At 39.5% G+C, this 16,292-nt stretch overlaps 1 protein-coding gene across 1 annotated transcript in view; it reads right to left on the bottom strand.

Annotated features, from left to right (window-relative positions):
• The window catches only part of LOC150097388 (protein phosphatase 1 regulatory subunit 21-like), a 505,584-nt gene that overhangs the window by 186,689 nt on the left and 302,603 nt on the right, over positions 1-16,292 (bottom strand). The window contains exon 12 of the mRNA XM_090407251.1: positions 8,825-8,961. Within this exon, the coding sequence (XP_090263377.1) occupies positions 8,825-8,961 (137 nt within the window). The remainder of the gene's footprint in view (positions 1-8,824; positions 8,962-16,292) is intronic.

Below are 16,292 nucleotides of genomic sequence, written 5' to 3' on the forward strand. Positions count from 1 at the left end.
CAGACTCCCAATCCTATCCGTAGCTTTGCTGACAAGAGTACGCTCTATTCTTCCTTTTCATTTGACAAACCTGTTAGTGCTCAAGTATTAGAATCTTCAAGATCTACCACAACCAGGGACCTGAACTCAGATCTCCTACCTATATCCCAGTGGGTCAAGAATGGGCAACCTTGTAAACTTCAGTGCCACCAAAACTCAGTGTTCTGTCTCATCTTATGCAAGAAAGAGCTCACATCTCTCCCCCTTACCTTCAATAATACCAAGATATCCAAACATGATCAGATTTCTCTTATTGGACTGACTTGCACCTCTGATCTTTCCTGGCACAACAATATTTCAACTATAGCTTCTGGAGCCACCAAAACACTTGGTGTATTTTTTTGCACAAGACACTACTTCACACCTTCACAACTGCTAACTCTATGCAAAGCCTAAATCCACCCAGCCATGGAATATTGCTCCCATATTTAGGGTGGTGCACCAAAATCCTCTCTAAGATTGCTTGATTCTATCCAGAAGAGGGCAATCCGAATAATTAATGAACCCTCTTTCACATACCCACTTCAATCCCTCTCTCACAGATGTTCAGTTTCTGCCTTGTGCCTCCTTCTGCAGGTATTTTCATGGACAGTGCTCTGCTGAATTAGTCACTATTATTCCTCGACTTTCCTCCAAAATCATTAAAACAAGAGCCACTGCTAACCAATATCCTTTTACAATCCATCTTGAAATTCACAGAACCAACTTCACTGCCTCTTCTTTTATTCCATCTATTTCTGTCCTTTGGGACAGTCTCCCCGACTCTGCCTTCCCCAAAGATTACAATACTCAGCTGTTCAAGCAAAATGTGAACAGACTGCTCCTTTCTTCTATTCCTCTTGCCCCCACACGGCACTACTGTGCTATAGGTCATGTGGCCTTTCATGTCGACCATATATATCTGGTCTACACACACACATATATAAAAATACATGCAGTGAATTACCAGAAAGAGAAAGCTGGCTGCCAAATTATAGAGGGTGGTGGAGAGACCAAAGGATGGCAATTTGCCCAGACCTAAATGCCAGATGCAATCAAAAGCTCAGGAAATGTTGAGTTTCTTCATGACCCATGTCCAGCGATAAGTGACATGGGCTAAGAGGTCAGCCATGGACTTTTAATAGTAGAATCTATAATGATAGTTACTGATTAAGCAGTGGAACTCCAGGTAGTGGAGAAAATGACTACTGATGACTTTCATTATTTTGGATAGGAGTGAAGTGATGGCAATTCATCAACAGTTTGATGACAGACTTTTATCCACCATTTTTTTAGAATGAGCTGAATATGTGCTTGCCTCCACAAGTGGGATAAGTGCGAACTAAGTATACAAAAGATTATAAAGATGATACAGAACAGGTATTAACTCTGTAGCACAATGTTTGAGTACAATTGGAAAGATGTCATTTAGACCAGAAACTTTTTTAGTGTGTAAGTTGTTTAGTATTCTTCACATGTCTTGTCAAAACAAACTAGAGGTACAGGAGGTACACAGCAGTCAGATTCTGGTGTGGTAGGATACAATTTGCATTGGTCACATATTTAAAACTAACAATTAAAGCGGGAATGCTGACCATAGTGACCTGAAAAAGGATCAAGACGAACGTTAGCATTGCTAAATGCAGAGAAAGGCCTTATCGGATGAACAACATGACCTCCACGTGGATGCAACTTGATGGAAGTGCAGAGTCTTATCCAACAAAAGAAGACGGATCAGACAGAGATGGTAATCAGACACAGTGATGGTAACATACAGAACTTTCTTACTTATTTTCCAATAGAATTAGAAGGAAAGGCAAATCAGTTTCTAGTGGAAAGAAAATTATGGACAGATACTTAGGGAACTTTGAATGACTCATATGCTTAGCAATTTATTGGTGTTTTCATTAGCCTGGTTGTCTGAAAACTTATGCTCATGTGTGTGACCAAATTAATGTGAAGGAGCTAGAATTGTAGACAGAATCTGATTTAAAATTTTGTATTGTGAATGTTATGTGTATCACTGATTAACTTGGAGGATAGAGTTGTTGATTATTTATTAGAATGTTCACTTGTATTCGCTCAGGTAACCTCAGTGTTGCCTGAGCATGTGACCAACTTACCACTCATAAAATCTGAAACTATGCGAGGGGAATAAGAAAGGGGAAATTTAGAATGCTAGAGTCACAACTGCAAGCTAAGAATTCTACAAACACTGTAGAACTTTAGTAAGATAAAATAGGCATTAAGATTCTGGGATGGTCTCTCTGAACAAGGATTCTTCTTCCTAGGACTCTGACTGGCACGGCTTTAAAAAACAAATCTGTCAGTGTCTGAAAAGGAGACGACCCCAGAAAGAAGGTCTAGAGAATTCACGCTTAGTTGGTGGCTAATTTTCACTTTTATAGGGAAATTACAAAAGGGTGATTCGGAGATTAAGGTTAGAAAATTCTGGAAGGGATAGATCACAGTATAGGAAAGGAAATTACATTAAGGAAAGTATTAAGATTTTAGAGAAAGCAACGTCGTAACAATGCCACAGCTTGTAAGATATGGTTTGTTCCATTAATTTAAGTTTATTGGATCAATCACAATGAGTCGGTCGTGGTTTCATGCCCAGCAATCAGGAATTTATTAGGAAAATTTTTTGAGAAAATTACCTTTGTGTATCCTTGTGGACTAAAGTGAAAGTATGTCTCTCCCGTCGAGCTCCGAATTAAATGACTTGGAATTTTTCCAGACAATAAACCCCCAGCAGATTTTTCCTCAATTTTCTGGAGAGGACACTGATGATGTACTAACCTTCTTCAACTATGTTGAAGAAGGTTAGTACATCAGAACGTGGCTGAGGAGGGTTGGCCTATGGAGTGATCCACAGCTCCTTATACTATTGTGAGGCAAATTAATAGGGAGAGCAAGGGACCTTTTCAACTCGCTGACTATATTAAGGAGGACCCCGAGTTATGCAAAATTTAAGGAGATACTGTCTCCGAGTTCTCCAGGAGAAGAGGGATTATTCGGACACATGGCTCAGGCTACTTCCTTAAGGGAATTGATGCTAGAAGAGTCGCATGTTCAAAAAGTAACCCCCCCCCCCCCAGCAAGACGAGAACAAGTCGGTTCCAAATGAGAGCTCTAACATTGTGTTCTGCTCTGAGATCAGGAAAAAAAAGGGTGGGGAGGAGAAGGAAAGAGGGGAAGCCTCATGTGACTCAAGGTAAATAGATAGCGACAGGGAGCTAGGCAAAGGCAAATTCTGTAGAATTCAGAGCGTGAGACCAGCAGAAGTACAAGGTGGGAAACCACTTACCCTAGTGGAGAGATTCGCAGAAGGAACTTCATGCAGCTTACTATTAGATACCAGAGCCCATGTATCAGTAATTCCCTACTCATTGTTTAGGAAGCTCAACACATTGAATGCCAATAATCTAGTTGAGCTACAACACCCATATAAGATCGTGGGGATTGCCAAGGTCGAGCTTTCTTCCACCACCAAGGCCATCGTGAGGATATCCATACCTTGCTTCCCATTGAACCTTACTCAGGAAGTGATAGTCCTCCCTGAATTATCAGACCTGAGCAACCAGATTATATTGGTCTGGATTTTTTGGAGAGACATCAATTCGTGTGTGACTTTAGCAATCAATCACTATCCCTCTGTGGAAAAATCTCCCAACCTGGGTACAGTCTTGACAACAAGCGAAAAACGCGAGAAGCTATGCAGATTGATGTAAGTAAAGTGGAGGAAGACCAGGATGAGTGGAAGGAAAGACTCATACACGATGCCATGAAATTGTATGACTCTGATTATGAGAAAAGAGAACTCAGAGAATTTTTCCAGTCTATCTACAAACAATATCCCAAGGTGTTCACGGAAGGGATTGGTTCCCTGCCCTGCACAAACGTGGTTGAGCATGCAGTCCAGGTTACTTTAGAGACCCTCCATATATGTGAAACAATACCAGACTCCCCTAAAGCACCTGGATGGCTTGGAGAAGTTATTGATAGAGTATGAGAAGGCGGGAATCATTGAAAAGTCAAATTCCAGGGTTGGAACAGCCCGTTCATCCTAGTGGAAAAATCAAATGGTAGCCCGAGGTTCATGCTAGATCTAAGGGAAGTCAACAAGTTTACCAAGCCAATCGATTTCCCAGTGTGCAAGATTGAGGAATTACTGATTGGTCTGGAAGGAGCAAAAATATTTTCGAAGTTAGATCTGAACTCTGGCTATTTTCAAATCACCCTCAGGAAGGAGGACAGGAGGTATTTTGCCTTCGCCACCAAATGGCAAAAATATCAACTGTGCTGACTTCCCCAAGGGGTGAGAAATTCAGCCATGAGCTTTCAGAGTCTCATGAACTCTGTTCTGACAGACATTTTAGGTAAAGGAGTCTTGTGTTTCCAGGACGATCTGCTAATTTACTCATCCAGCTTGAGGGAACACAAGGAAATCTTGGTGAAGGTTTTGGGCAGACTAAGCAGGGCCCACCTATCATTAGTGTTCGAAATGTAAATTCTTTTTGAAAGAGGTAGAATACCTGGGACATGTGGTAAATGAGGCAGGGATAATTCCCTCCAAGGATAATTTAATTGCCATACTGAATGCAAAGATCCCCTCCACGGTGATTCCCTCCACAAGTTAGGAGATACCTAGGAATGGTCAACTTTTACCAGAAATTTATTTCCAAGTGTTCCAAACTAATGGAGCCCATAGTATGGCTAACAAGAAAGGGGACGAAATTCACATGAGAGGGGGGGAACAGCAGAGTGCTTACCAAGCTCTGAACCTGGCTTTGACCATGTCACTGGTGCTTACGTATCCTAAAGCTTGGGCAAACATTTTTTCCTGTCGCTGATGCTCCAATGGCACTATTGCTGCTGTACTAGAGCAAGCAGAGGGAGAAGTTTTCAAACTGATTGCTTTCATTAGCAGAAGGCTATCTTCCTCCGAAAAGAACTATTCAGTGATCGAGGAGGAGGCTCTGGCAATTATATACAGCATTAGGAAATTCCGGTACATGCTCCTGGGGCAACACATTGTCCTAAGATCCAACCACAAGCCTTTATCATTCATATCATCTATGAAAGACAAAAATCAAGGAATCATATGCTTGTCCCTAGAAATGCAGGAGTTTGATGTCAAGATAAGCTATATTCCAGGGAAGTTGAATGTAGTGGCCGACTACCTGTCTAGGTCACTAGATCTGAACCCTGAGAAGGACTCCTGCACAAATAGGGAGGATATCAGCCCCATACTAGTGGTCGAAAGGGAGAGGAGCCCTCACCCCCCCCCCCTCCAACTTCAGACCTGGAATATATCATAGAATAATTGATTGTCCAAGAGGCTTTCCCCATCTGAGGAAAGCCTGAGATAATTGAAGCCCAGAAATTAGATCCGATGTGTGGGTGCGGGGGTGCACAAGAGGTTATCAGATGGGGAAAGCCTCTTGGACAATCAATTATTCTATGATACTATACACATGGATAAAGATAGTCTTTTGTTGTCAAAACAAGATGCCATGGGAAGATGGAAGAATAAGATTCTAGTTCCGAAGGTCATGATTCCTTGGGTGCAATACACGTTTCATGACTCGGACCTGGCTGGACACCAGGGTATTCATAGAACATGGAAGAGGGTGACGGATAGGTATTTGTGGAAAGGAATGAAAGATGATGTTGAGGCAAATGTGTCTTTGTGCCACTTATGCCAACAGAAATCTAACATCACTGGCAAGGCTCCTCTCCAGCTTTCCCGCTCCACTCATGCCCCTTTCAGGTTGTGGCTATGGACATTGTGGGGCCACTGCTCACCTCCTCGAAGAGCAACAGGTATATACTTGTTATAATAGATATGTTCTCAAGGTTTCCTGAAGCCACAGCCATGAAGGATCAGACAGCTAAGACCATAGCGAACAAATTCTTCAAGCTGATCTTCTCAAAATATGGAACACCCCAAACCCTCTTATCTGACCAAGGCACTAATTTAGGCACTAATTTAGAGTTGTAGCATCACTGCTGAGGTGATGCTACAACTCTGTAAGTTGTTGGGGATAAAAAAGCTGTTCACTACTCCCATACCATCCTCAAGGGAATGGGATGTGCGAGAGAATGAACAGAACCTTAAAACACACTCTCTCCCAGCTAGCAGAAGGGCAGGTGTCAGACTGGGACACCCACCTTGCACACACGTCCTCTTTGCATGCAGGACTGCTTTCCATGCTGCTACTAAGGAGGCCTATGCAGTTGTGCTCTACGGTTTCGAGCCGTTATTCCCCAATGATTTCAGAAATTCCAAGGCTAGCATAGGGTTCCCAGATATAGACGAATATCTGAATAACCTCATCAGGGAAAACAAATTAGCACACGAACTAGTAGCTGAATCTAGCAACGTGTTCTCAATGTGCCAGATCATACGCTAACAAGATAAGAAAATACAAGGATCTGAAGCTGGGGAACTTGGTCCTATTAGAGCAGAACACCGGAAATAAGAAAGGGGGGGGGTTGGAAGGGGTGCTGCGGGGCCCTTTGAAATTCTGGAGAAGCTATCTCCAGTGACCTTCAAGATAAGAGAAAGGGCACTCCCAGAAAAACCTATAATTGTACATTCCAATCGAATGAAATTATACAAGTGCAGATCTGATAGGCTAGTCTGTTTGGGAGATTCACTTGAGAACATCTGAGGAAGAAAGAGAAGATCAAGAGAAAGAGGAAGTCAAAATTAGAATGGATTCCAAGGCATGCTCATTGAAGTAAGTAAGCATCAAAGGGAAGGAGGGGCAACTTTCCTCAAGTGAATATTTTCCAAGATACATCAGACAGAGAATTCTCGGACATAAACCACGAAGATGAGCAAGCTCAGAGGGATCAGAAGGGAGAAGGAGAATCAGTTTGCGAAGAAACCGTGTGCTCAACCTTATCAAGATACGCGCTAAGGCCCAGACGAGAATACGCGCTAAGGCCCATCCCCAGAGAATTGAGGGATAGCTTAGAAAAAAAATTTTGTTAGGAAAAAAAATTTTTTTAGAAAAAGGGAGGACCTTTGTTAGATCTTGAATGAGGAATTTTCATTAAAATTATTTCATTCAAGATTTAACAAGAATAAAATAACAACTAAAAGATACTTATACTATAGTAAGGAAACAAATTGTAAAAAGGGAGCATAAATGAATAACTTTAATGTGAAATACAATGGAAAAATAAATTTGTTTGTCTAAATAGAAATTCCATTTTGTAAGTTGTAGCGATCAAAATGTATTCTATGTGAAATGTATATCCAGTATAAACAAAAGTACAAGGGTCGTGTGCTAGCCACCCAGTTTAGCGTAATGCCTGAGGCGAAGTCTTACATAGAAGGCGAATTGAGCTCGCATTCCTTGAAATGAGTGCTCCTCAAAGAGAAGAGTTATGATGAAACAACTTAAGGGCACAAGGGAAAGTGCCGTGTGAAGATTTCTACAGTGAAAAAGAGGGCGCAACGGAGATAGAATAAGTAAGGATTCGTGCGAGCTTCAAGCTCTCTCGAGTTTTGTTCCTATTATTGCATGGACCTGAGGTTGCTGCCCAATAGAAGAAAGTGCTACGATGTCGGACGGTGAGCTCTTCCCCATGAATGCTTGATGGGTACTGGATGGGCAGTACGAGAGATGTCGGCATCTACTGTTTTCGGCCTTCGATAGAAGTTCTACCGGAATGAGGCCTTTGGGAAAGTTATTTCCCAAAGGCGAGAACGCTGACCATAGTGACCCGAAAAAGGATGGAGATGAATGCTAGCATCGCTAAGTGCAGAGAAAGGCCTTATCAGATGAACAAGGTGACACCACGTGGATGCAACCTGATGGAAGTAGAGGGTCTTACCCAACAAAAGAAGACGGATCAGACAGAGATGGTAATCAGACACAGTGATGGTAACGTAGAGAACTTTCTTACTTATTTTCCAATAGTATCAGAAGGAAAGGCGAATCAGTTTCTAGTGGAAAGGAAATTATGGACAGATACTTAGGGATCTTTGAATGACTCATATGCTTAGCAATTTATTGGTGTTTTCATTAGACTGGTTGTCTGAAAACTTATGCTCATATGTGTGACCAAATTAATGTGAGGAGCTAGAATTGTAGATAGAATCTGATTTAAAATTTTGTATTGTGAATGTTATGTGTATCATTGATTAACTTGGAGGATAGAGTTGTTGATTATTTATTAAAATGTTCACTTGTATTTGCCAGTTGGATTTAGTGTTTAATTGATTAAATTCTTGTGTGTATTTGAATCTAATTGTAAGTACTCTAAGATCCTAATAAACATGTTTTGTTATGTAAACTTCAGTGTTGCCTGAGCATGAGACCAACTTACACTCATAAAATCTGAACCTATGCGAGGGGAATAAGAAAGGGGAATTTAGAACACTAATGTCAAGACTGCAAGCCAAGAATTCTACAAACGCTGTAGAACTTTAGTAAGATAAAATAGGCATTAAGATTCTGGGAAGGTCTCTCTGAACAAGGATTCTTCTGTCCTAGGACTCTGACTGGCACAGCTTTAAAAAACAAATTTGTCAGTGTCTGAAAAAGAGACAGCCCCAGAAAGAAGGTCTAGAGAATTCACTCTTAGTTGGTGGCTAATTTTCACTTTCATAGAGAAATTACAAAAGGGTGATTCAGAGTTTAAGGTTAGAAAATTCTGGAAGGGATAGATCACAGTATAGGGAAAGAAATTACATTAAGGAAACCATTAAGATTTTAGAGAAAGCAATGCCATAACACTACACAATCATGCCTGAAGTTATAAAGTAAATTAAAAGAAAGCTTACATGGTTCTGCCAAAAGCTGAAGATACCTTTCCATTCTACTAAATCCTGATGTGAGCCTTAAAGCAATAGACTGCAACTTCTGGTGAGTTTCTTCTATTCGAGGAATACTTCCTTTCACTCTACACTCCGCCTGAATACTAAAAAAGACAGAAAAGAAATATTGTTAGGAAAGACAGACCCACATTGATGTTTAGTTGATATAAATATAACTATAGATAATAAATACTAACTAAATTAGTTTAGTTAGTATTTATTATCTATAGTTATATTTAATACAAAATATTGGCATAAATCATTATGCCAATATTTTGCCTTAGTCACCAAGGCATCTTCATAAGCACAAAGAAATACATTAAAGTAACTGCAAACAGGCAGATTATACAGACTAAGTTCGAATGGCAAGATCCTATAGTCCTAATTGGTGTCCCTACAGGTATGATGATGGAAATTTGCTGGTCTCACGATGATGCAAAGATTTGTTAAGATTTGGAGAATGTTGTAATGTTGAGGCAGATTCTAAGAATAGTCTATCAGATTTATATCTGCTCCTCCCGTATAATAGGGAGGTTTTTCCCTACTTAAATCCAGTGATTCATATCTGTAGCATGGTCTACTATCCCAGAATGGTTGTAGAACAAGTAATGGACATAGTTCCTATGTTTTTCTGCATGGATGTTACCTGTTATCCTGTTTGTCCAAAGCAAGACAGTTAGATGATTTAGATGATCTGGTAAATGAATAAGGACAGCTAGTTTTTATTATGGCTTGAAAGAGGTTGTATGTTATACTTTTTAGAACAAGTGAAATTTTTTCTGAGGAGCCCTGGATAGAGGAAATAGCAATGGGTTTTTGGATTCAGAATTTTCTGCGTGTGTGTGTGTGTGTGTGTGTGTGTGTGTGTGTAGGTGGTGGGGGGTAAGAGAGTTGGTTGATTTCACGAAGAGGGAAAGCCATTGGCTAAAAAAGTGTCCCAATATGATTGATTTCTGTGGTGAGACTAGTGTAGTCAGAGCAAATAGTCCTAGTACAATCCCAAGGTTTGGATAACAACATATTGCTAGAGAGAGAGAGAGATGATGTGAGAGATGATAAATATACCTTCCAGCATGGGTAGGCTTTCTGTAGATAGCTAATCTAGTGGGCAGCCAAATCACAAGAGTGTCAAGGAAGGGCAGACAGTTACTGTTTTCATTTTCAATGGTGAAACAGATACTCAGGTTTAGCTATTGAATTGTGCTAAAATATTTCAAACATATCCCTTACACATGTGAAAATAGAAAACATATTGTCTCCATGGTATCGCCATATTGTGGGTTTAAAAGGGACAGTTTTTTTACGGCTGTATTTTCAAAACATTCCATGATAAGATTTGTGTGAAAGAGAGAGGGAGGGAGGGAGGGAGGGAGAGAGGGTGAGGAGCACATAGCTGTGCTTCAATATGCTTATAGGGTTTTACATACCCTGGCATGTAAAATAGAGTTCATTGTAAAAGTGAATAAGGCTGCTATATTGAGGTAAAAGAGTCTGAAGAAGTTCTGAAGTTACTTTTAGAGATATATTAATGAAAAGGGAAGTTATGTCAAAACTCATCATAATATCTGTATTATTGAGGATCACGACAAACACGATTTGAAATGACCAGAATTTTTAATATGGGAGAAAGTGTGGCCTGTAATGAGAGAGCGATAGCTCTTAGGCCAATTTGTAAGCAGAACTAATACTGTCTACTATGAGTCTCAATGATGTATATTTTGTTTGAGTATTTTAGGTAATCCATAAATCTGGGGAGGCCTAGGATGAGGTTTAAGTTTCTAGATGGTTTCAGGAATATAATTTCTGGATTGCCCTTTAATTTAATTTTTTTTTTTTTTTTTGTCTGTTTTTGGGAGGATCAGCATCAATTAAGTGGTAAGTAGATCAAATCTCTGAGTAAGATTAACATTTTTCAATCATACTCAGGGTGATCAAGTACTGCCATAATATTATGCTTATCTGCTCTATGATATAATGATAGCATTTTAAGTGCAGCGAGTTCAGCATAGGATAGATTCGTTTTTGCAGATTTCAGAATGTTGGCTATGTCCAGCTGCGTGTTATTGGCAACATGGAAGGGGAGGCTGTAAATACTTGTTCTATTTTTGCCATAATTTGAAGACTGTCTTCGAATTACAAGCACTACAAATGACAATAATAGAAAGCTGGCTGGCTACACACTTATAACATTTTTAAAGATTAAGTTACTTTTTTAAGGCTGCCACATATTTAAAATCTTATGTTTTATAATTTTTTCATATTTTAGCAACTTATCACTACTTGCAAACTTAACTGTCTTTGTATCTTAGTATTTAAAAATCTGTTTAAATTTGAATTTAAATTTGTTTAGATTTGAACCTGTTTTTAAAAAACAGTTCAAATCTTGCATAATGTCTGGATGTTTGTAAAAGAGCTTTGAAAGCCTGTATAGCTAATTGAATTTATAATGCTTGTCAAAAAAAAAGTATGAAAATTAAACTAAAATACCTTTTCCCAATACAAAACAAACTTACAAAAATTAAAAGTCTCATAGTAAGGATACCTGTTACTATGACAAAAAAAAAAAAGTCTCTCACACACACACACATCACATCTTTTCTCATTAGGTTTCTTAATTGCATTTGAAATGCCAGAGACCTACTGTTTTCAAGATGACATTTAAATGCGTGAGAATGATAATATGTACTAACAGTGATAAAACGAGGCTATTTTTTATTATAATCAGAGACTTACAAGGAGTCAAGGACTCATCAAGAGAGGCTATATAACATCAACATTTATCCACTTTAACAGCTGATTATATATAATATCTTGTACTTCACAAGAAATTATATTCTTGTTTTAACAATTTACCCATATAAGCAAACAAAGTTTGCATGTTCCTTCATGGCTAATCTACTTGTATATAGAGCTGTTGATTTCAAATTAATTGCATAAGTAACCCAACCCATAATACAAAGTGCACTTTCTTTTGGACATAAGTATTATGAAAAAGGTTAGTTTCAACCTTTATTAAGAATGGTATTCCAAGTCTATTGTGGTCTATCCTAGATAATAGACCACAATATTCTTGTCCATGATAGATCACAATAGACTAATTTTTTTCACGAAATGGCAACATACACAAAAATATTAATTAAAAAACTTTAATCAATACCTTCCAATATTGTGGCAATGTTACAGTGTCATATTCTGGAAACATAAAACTATGACATGTGCATGCAGGCACCAACAACAAGCAGATGAGATATATCTACAAGAATTAAGACCACAATAGCCTTTGAATATTATTGTACCTTTGGCTCACCAATTTTATAGTTCTAGTAATGAGTTATTCTTGTAGAAAGGCTTGTACGCTGGTTAAACATGATAATTAATACTTAAGGAATTGACAGCGTACACTAGAAATATAAATTAAATCATCTTTAATATATACTTTCCGATATTTCGGCAACGTCATGTTGCCATCTTCATGGGAACTTAAGATAAAGACACGTGCACGAAAGTGCTACATAACAGCAAATGAGAAACGAAGTGAGGAAGCTACCGTTTTCCTAAAGTCCTGATAGTGTCTCCTGGTGGGCTATATTAGGTGTTCTTAGCCTTTGGACTGAAGTTCTTCTGGTGTATGTTTCCCAAATTTGGAGCAGTCTCATGCATCCGAATTTGTTGAGGTTTGGCACGTTCCTAAGGGCTGAGGCTGATTCCATGAATAGTCTTTACATTTGAACTTGCTGCGGTGTATTACTGTGGCTTTCTTCCACCTTATTCTGTGGCGAGTATCCAGATCATGGTCTGCAAGCCCAGAGTGGCTCTACTGGTGAAATCGGATGTAGTCCTTGTGCTCTGAGATTCTGATATTTGCTGTCCTGCCTGCTTGGCCAAAGTAGGACAATTTACAGCTGCAAGGGACCTGGTATACACCAGGTAGGTCTAGGGGAAGTGGTTGGTCTTTAGTGGAGCGGATAAGTAAAGCCAATTTTCTATATGGTCTGTAACACGAGGTCAAGTCACGTTTTTTTTTAGGATTTTGGTAATTTTTTCCGAGGTGCCTTGGATGTGGGGAATGGTGATGAATTTAGAGTAATCTTTTTTGTGTGTGTGGGGGGGGAGGTGGGTTGTGGATATCTGGTTTTAGTATTTTTTGGATTTGGGGGGGGGGGGGTGATTGGCTGATAAAGTGTTAAGAATGTGATTTAGTTTAGTGGTTAAGGGTTTGGTCATTTGAACAGATTAGTTTAGCCCTGATGAATAGTGTCTTAATGACTCCATATTATTGTGAGAGGGAAGGGGATTGTTGGTGAATGTATCTGCTTGTATGGGTGCTTTTTCTAAAAACTGAGAAAACCAAAGTATCATTAGGTTGGCAGGTGACTAGTGTGGCTAGGAAGGGGAGGCTATTGTTTTCCTCTTTTTCCAGGGTGAACTTGATTCTAGGGTGTTGGTTGTTTAAGTGTGTCAAGGAAGGAGAGGAGTGTATCCAGGCCATGCGGCCAAATAGCGAACACGTCATCAATGTAGCGAACTTATATGGTAGAATTTGTGGGGCAGAGTAGTTTAGGTAAGAAATATAAATTAAGGCTTTCTCTTCAAAAGTCTCCATAAAGAAGTTGGCCAAGGGTGGGGAAAGTGGCTGTCCCCTCTATTTGCCAAATGAAATAGCCGATGAACTGAAATTGTGAACTGAAATAGAGATGAGATATCGGGAGGAAATTTAGCTCGGATTAGCTCTAAGGTTTCTTTGAGGAGGACATTTGTGAATAAGGAGGAGATGTCAAAACTGACCATTATGTCATCATGTTGGAGTGTAAGGTTTTCTATACTGGCTTTGAAGTGGGCTGAGTTTTTTATGTGTGATGGTGTGTTGCAGTATAGTGTGAGAGCGCTTTAGCTAAATATTTAGCTAGTTTGTAAGTGGGGGAATCAATGCCATCCACTATGGGATGTATATGCACATTTTCTTTATGTATTTTCGGGAGCCCATATATACGGGGGGGGGGGGGGGGGGTCTAGAGTGATATCATTTTAGTCTATTAGTAATCTCCATAGGCCAAGAAGTGATCTTCTTAAGGAGCCTATGGAGTTTCTAAGTTGTGAGTTGGTGGGATTGTATTCAATGGGGAGGTAAGTAGCTCGATCTAAAAGTAAAGCCTTAAGCTTACCTGTGCAGTCAGTATGATTGAGTACCACAGTGGCGTCCCCTTATCCGCTTTGGTGATAACTATTTCTTTGTTTTTCTTCATTTCCTGTAGAGACTTGTATTCACTAATGGATATGCTGGTTTTTGGTGGTTTTGATTTTGTGAGAACACAAGCTACATCCAATCTAATATTGTTGGTGATGTGGTTTGGAAGTTGGCGAATCCCGCATTCGATCTGGATCATTAATTCCTAGGCTGGTAATTTCCTAGGAGCAATGCCGAAGTTGTGACCACGTGACAGAATGTTGAGTGCTTCAGGCTTCAAGATAACTGAAGAAAGGTTAACTACAGTGTTGGTTTGGACGTAGAGTTCTTTTTAAATTTATCAAACTTGTTATGTCGACTCAGTCTTTCGAATTCTTTATTTGCTGCAATGCACGAGATGTCATATAGAATTGACCAAAGTTTGTGATTTAGTGTATTTGAAAGCTCTATCTCTAGCGTTAAAATAGGTCTGTTTACATCGGCAAGGGAACCGCGTGTAGCTTTAATTTGCTCCTGTGGTAAAGCCTGGCTCGCCTAGTTATAGATACGGAGAGCTTTTTGTGAACAGAAATGGTGCTTAAATTTTACACAATTTGGGATTATCTGATTATCCCGGCAGCGTTTTAGGAAGGTAAGGCGATTCAGTTGTCCAGATAACTTCAGCTCCAGTTTGCCGTATACCATGGAGATTCCATCGCACGCCTTGCATGCGATGGAATCTCCGTGGATGATAGTAAGCTTGTAGAAAGGCTTATACGCTGGTTAAAAATGATAATTAATACTTAAGGAATTGACAGTGTACACTAGAAATATAAATTAAATCAACTTTAATATATACTTTCCGATATTTCAGCAACGTCATTGCCATCTTCATGGGAACTTAAGATAAAGACACGTGCACGCAAGAACTACATAACAGCAAATGAGAAATGAAGCGAGGAAGATACTGTTTTTCTAAAATCAACAAAATCCTAAAAACATGACTTGACAGACCACTTGTTACAGACCATATAGAAAATTGGCATCCCTTATCCACTACGCTAAAGACCAACCATTTCCCCTAGACCTACCTGGTGTATACCAGGTCCCTTGCAGCCGTAAATTGTCCTACTTTGGCCAAACAGGCAGGACAACAAATATCAGAATCTCAGAACACAAGGACTACATCCGATTTCACCAGTGCAGCCACTCTGGGCTTGCAGACCATGCTCTGGATACTCGCCACAGAATAAGGTGGAAGAAAGTCACAGTAATACACCGCAGCAAGTTCAATAATGAAATACTATTCATGGAATCAGCCTCAGCCCTTAGGAACACGCCAAACCTCAACAAATTTAGATGCATGAGACTGCCCCAAATTTGGGAAACATACATCAGAAGAACTTCAGGAAAAAGGCCAAGAACACCTAATATAACTCGCCAGGGGGCACCATCAGGACTTTAGGAAAACGGCAGCTTCCTTGCTTCATTTCTCGTTTTATCTTATGTAGTACTTGCGTGCACATGTCTTTATCTTAAGTTCCCATGAAGATGGCAACGTGACATTGCTGAAATATCGGAAAGTATATATTAATGTTGATTTAATTTATATTTCTAGTGTACGCTGTCAATTCCTTAAGTATTAATTATCATGGTAATTAGTTAAAAAAAAACTTACCTGTTCAGTATGGTTTTGGGACATCATGTTTTGCAGGGCAGGGTCATGCTCAGTGTAGATTAATGAGCTAGGGCAGAGGTCGGCGACCTTTTTGGAGTGAAGAGCCATTTTTAAAATTATATCTATTAAAAAAAAATTAGGGAGCCGCACGTTTTATTTTTTTTATTTATTTTTTTTTATAGTAACACGTTATCATACTTGTAAAACACAGTGGTGACACGTCACATAAAATCATAAAAAAAAAAAAAACATGAAATCATATGATATTTTAAAATATTAAATAATAATAAAACAAAGATTAGTCTGTGTAGCTCAGTGGATGTGGCGTTTGCACACCTCGGCGCTTGGCCGCACGAAGGAAGACTTGGTTTCGAGTCTAGTCGGCGAGCGACTAGAGGAAATTTTTATATGCCTTTTTTCGACCGGTTCCAGAGTTAGTCGATCTCTGTCACGGGCAAGCGGTTTTTCCTCCCGGAAACTTGGGTTTTTCGTCCCGTAAACTCAAGAAAATCGACCGTAGAACCCACATTATTTCAGACATTAAATATATTGTGTTAGGCTTAGGGACCACGAGATGGCGGCACATTTGAGCC

This window comes from Typopeltis vanoorti, chromosome 17, assembly GCF_054136105.1.
Source record: "Typopeltis vanoorti isolate ZY-2024b chromosome 17, IOZ_Tvanoo_1.0, whole genome shotgun sequence".
NCBI lineage: Eukaryota > Metazoa > Arthropoda > Arachnida > Uropygi > Thelyphonidae > Typopeltis > Typopeltis vanoorti.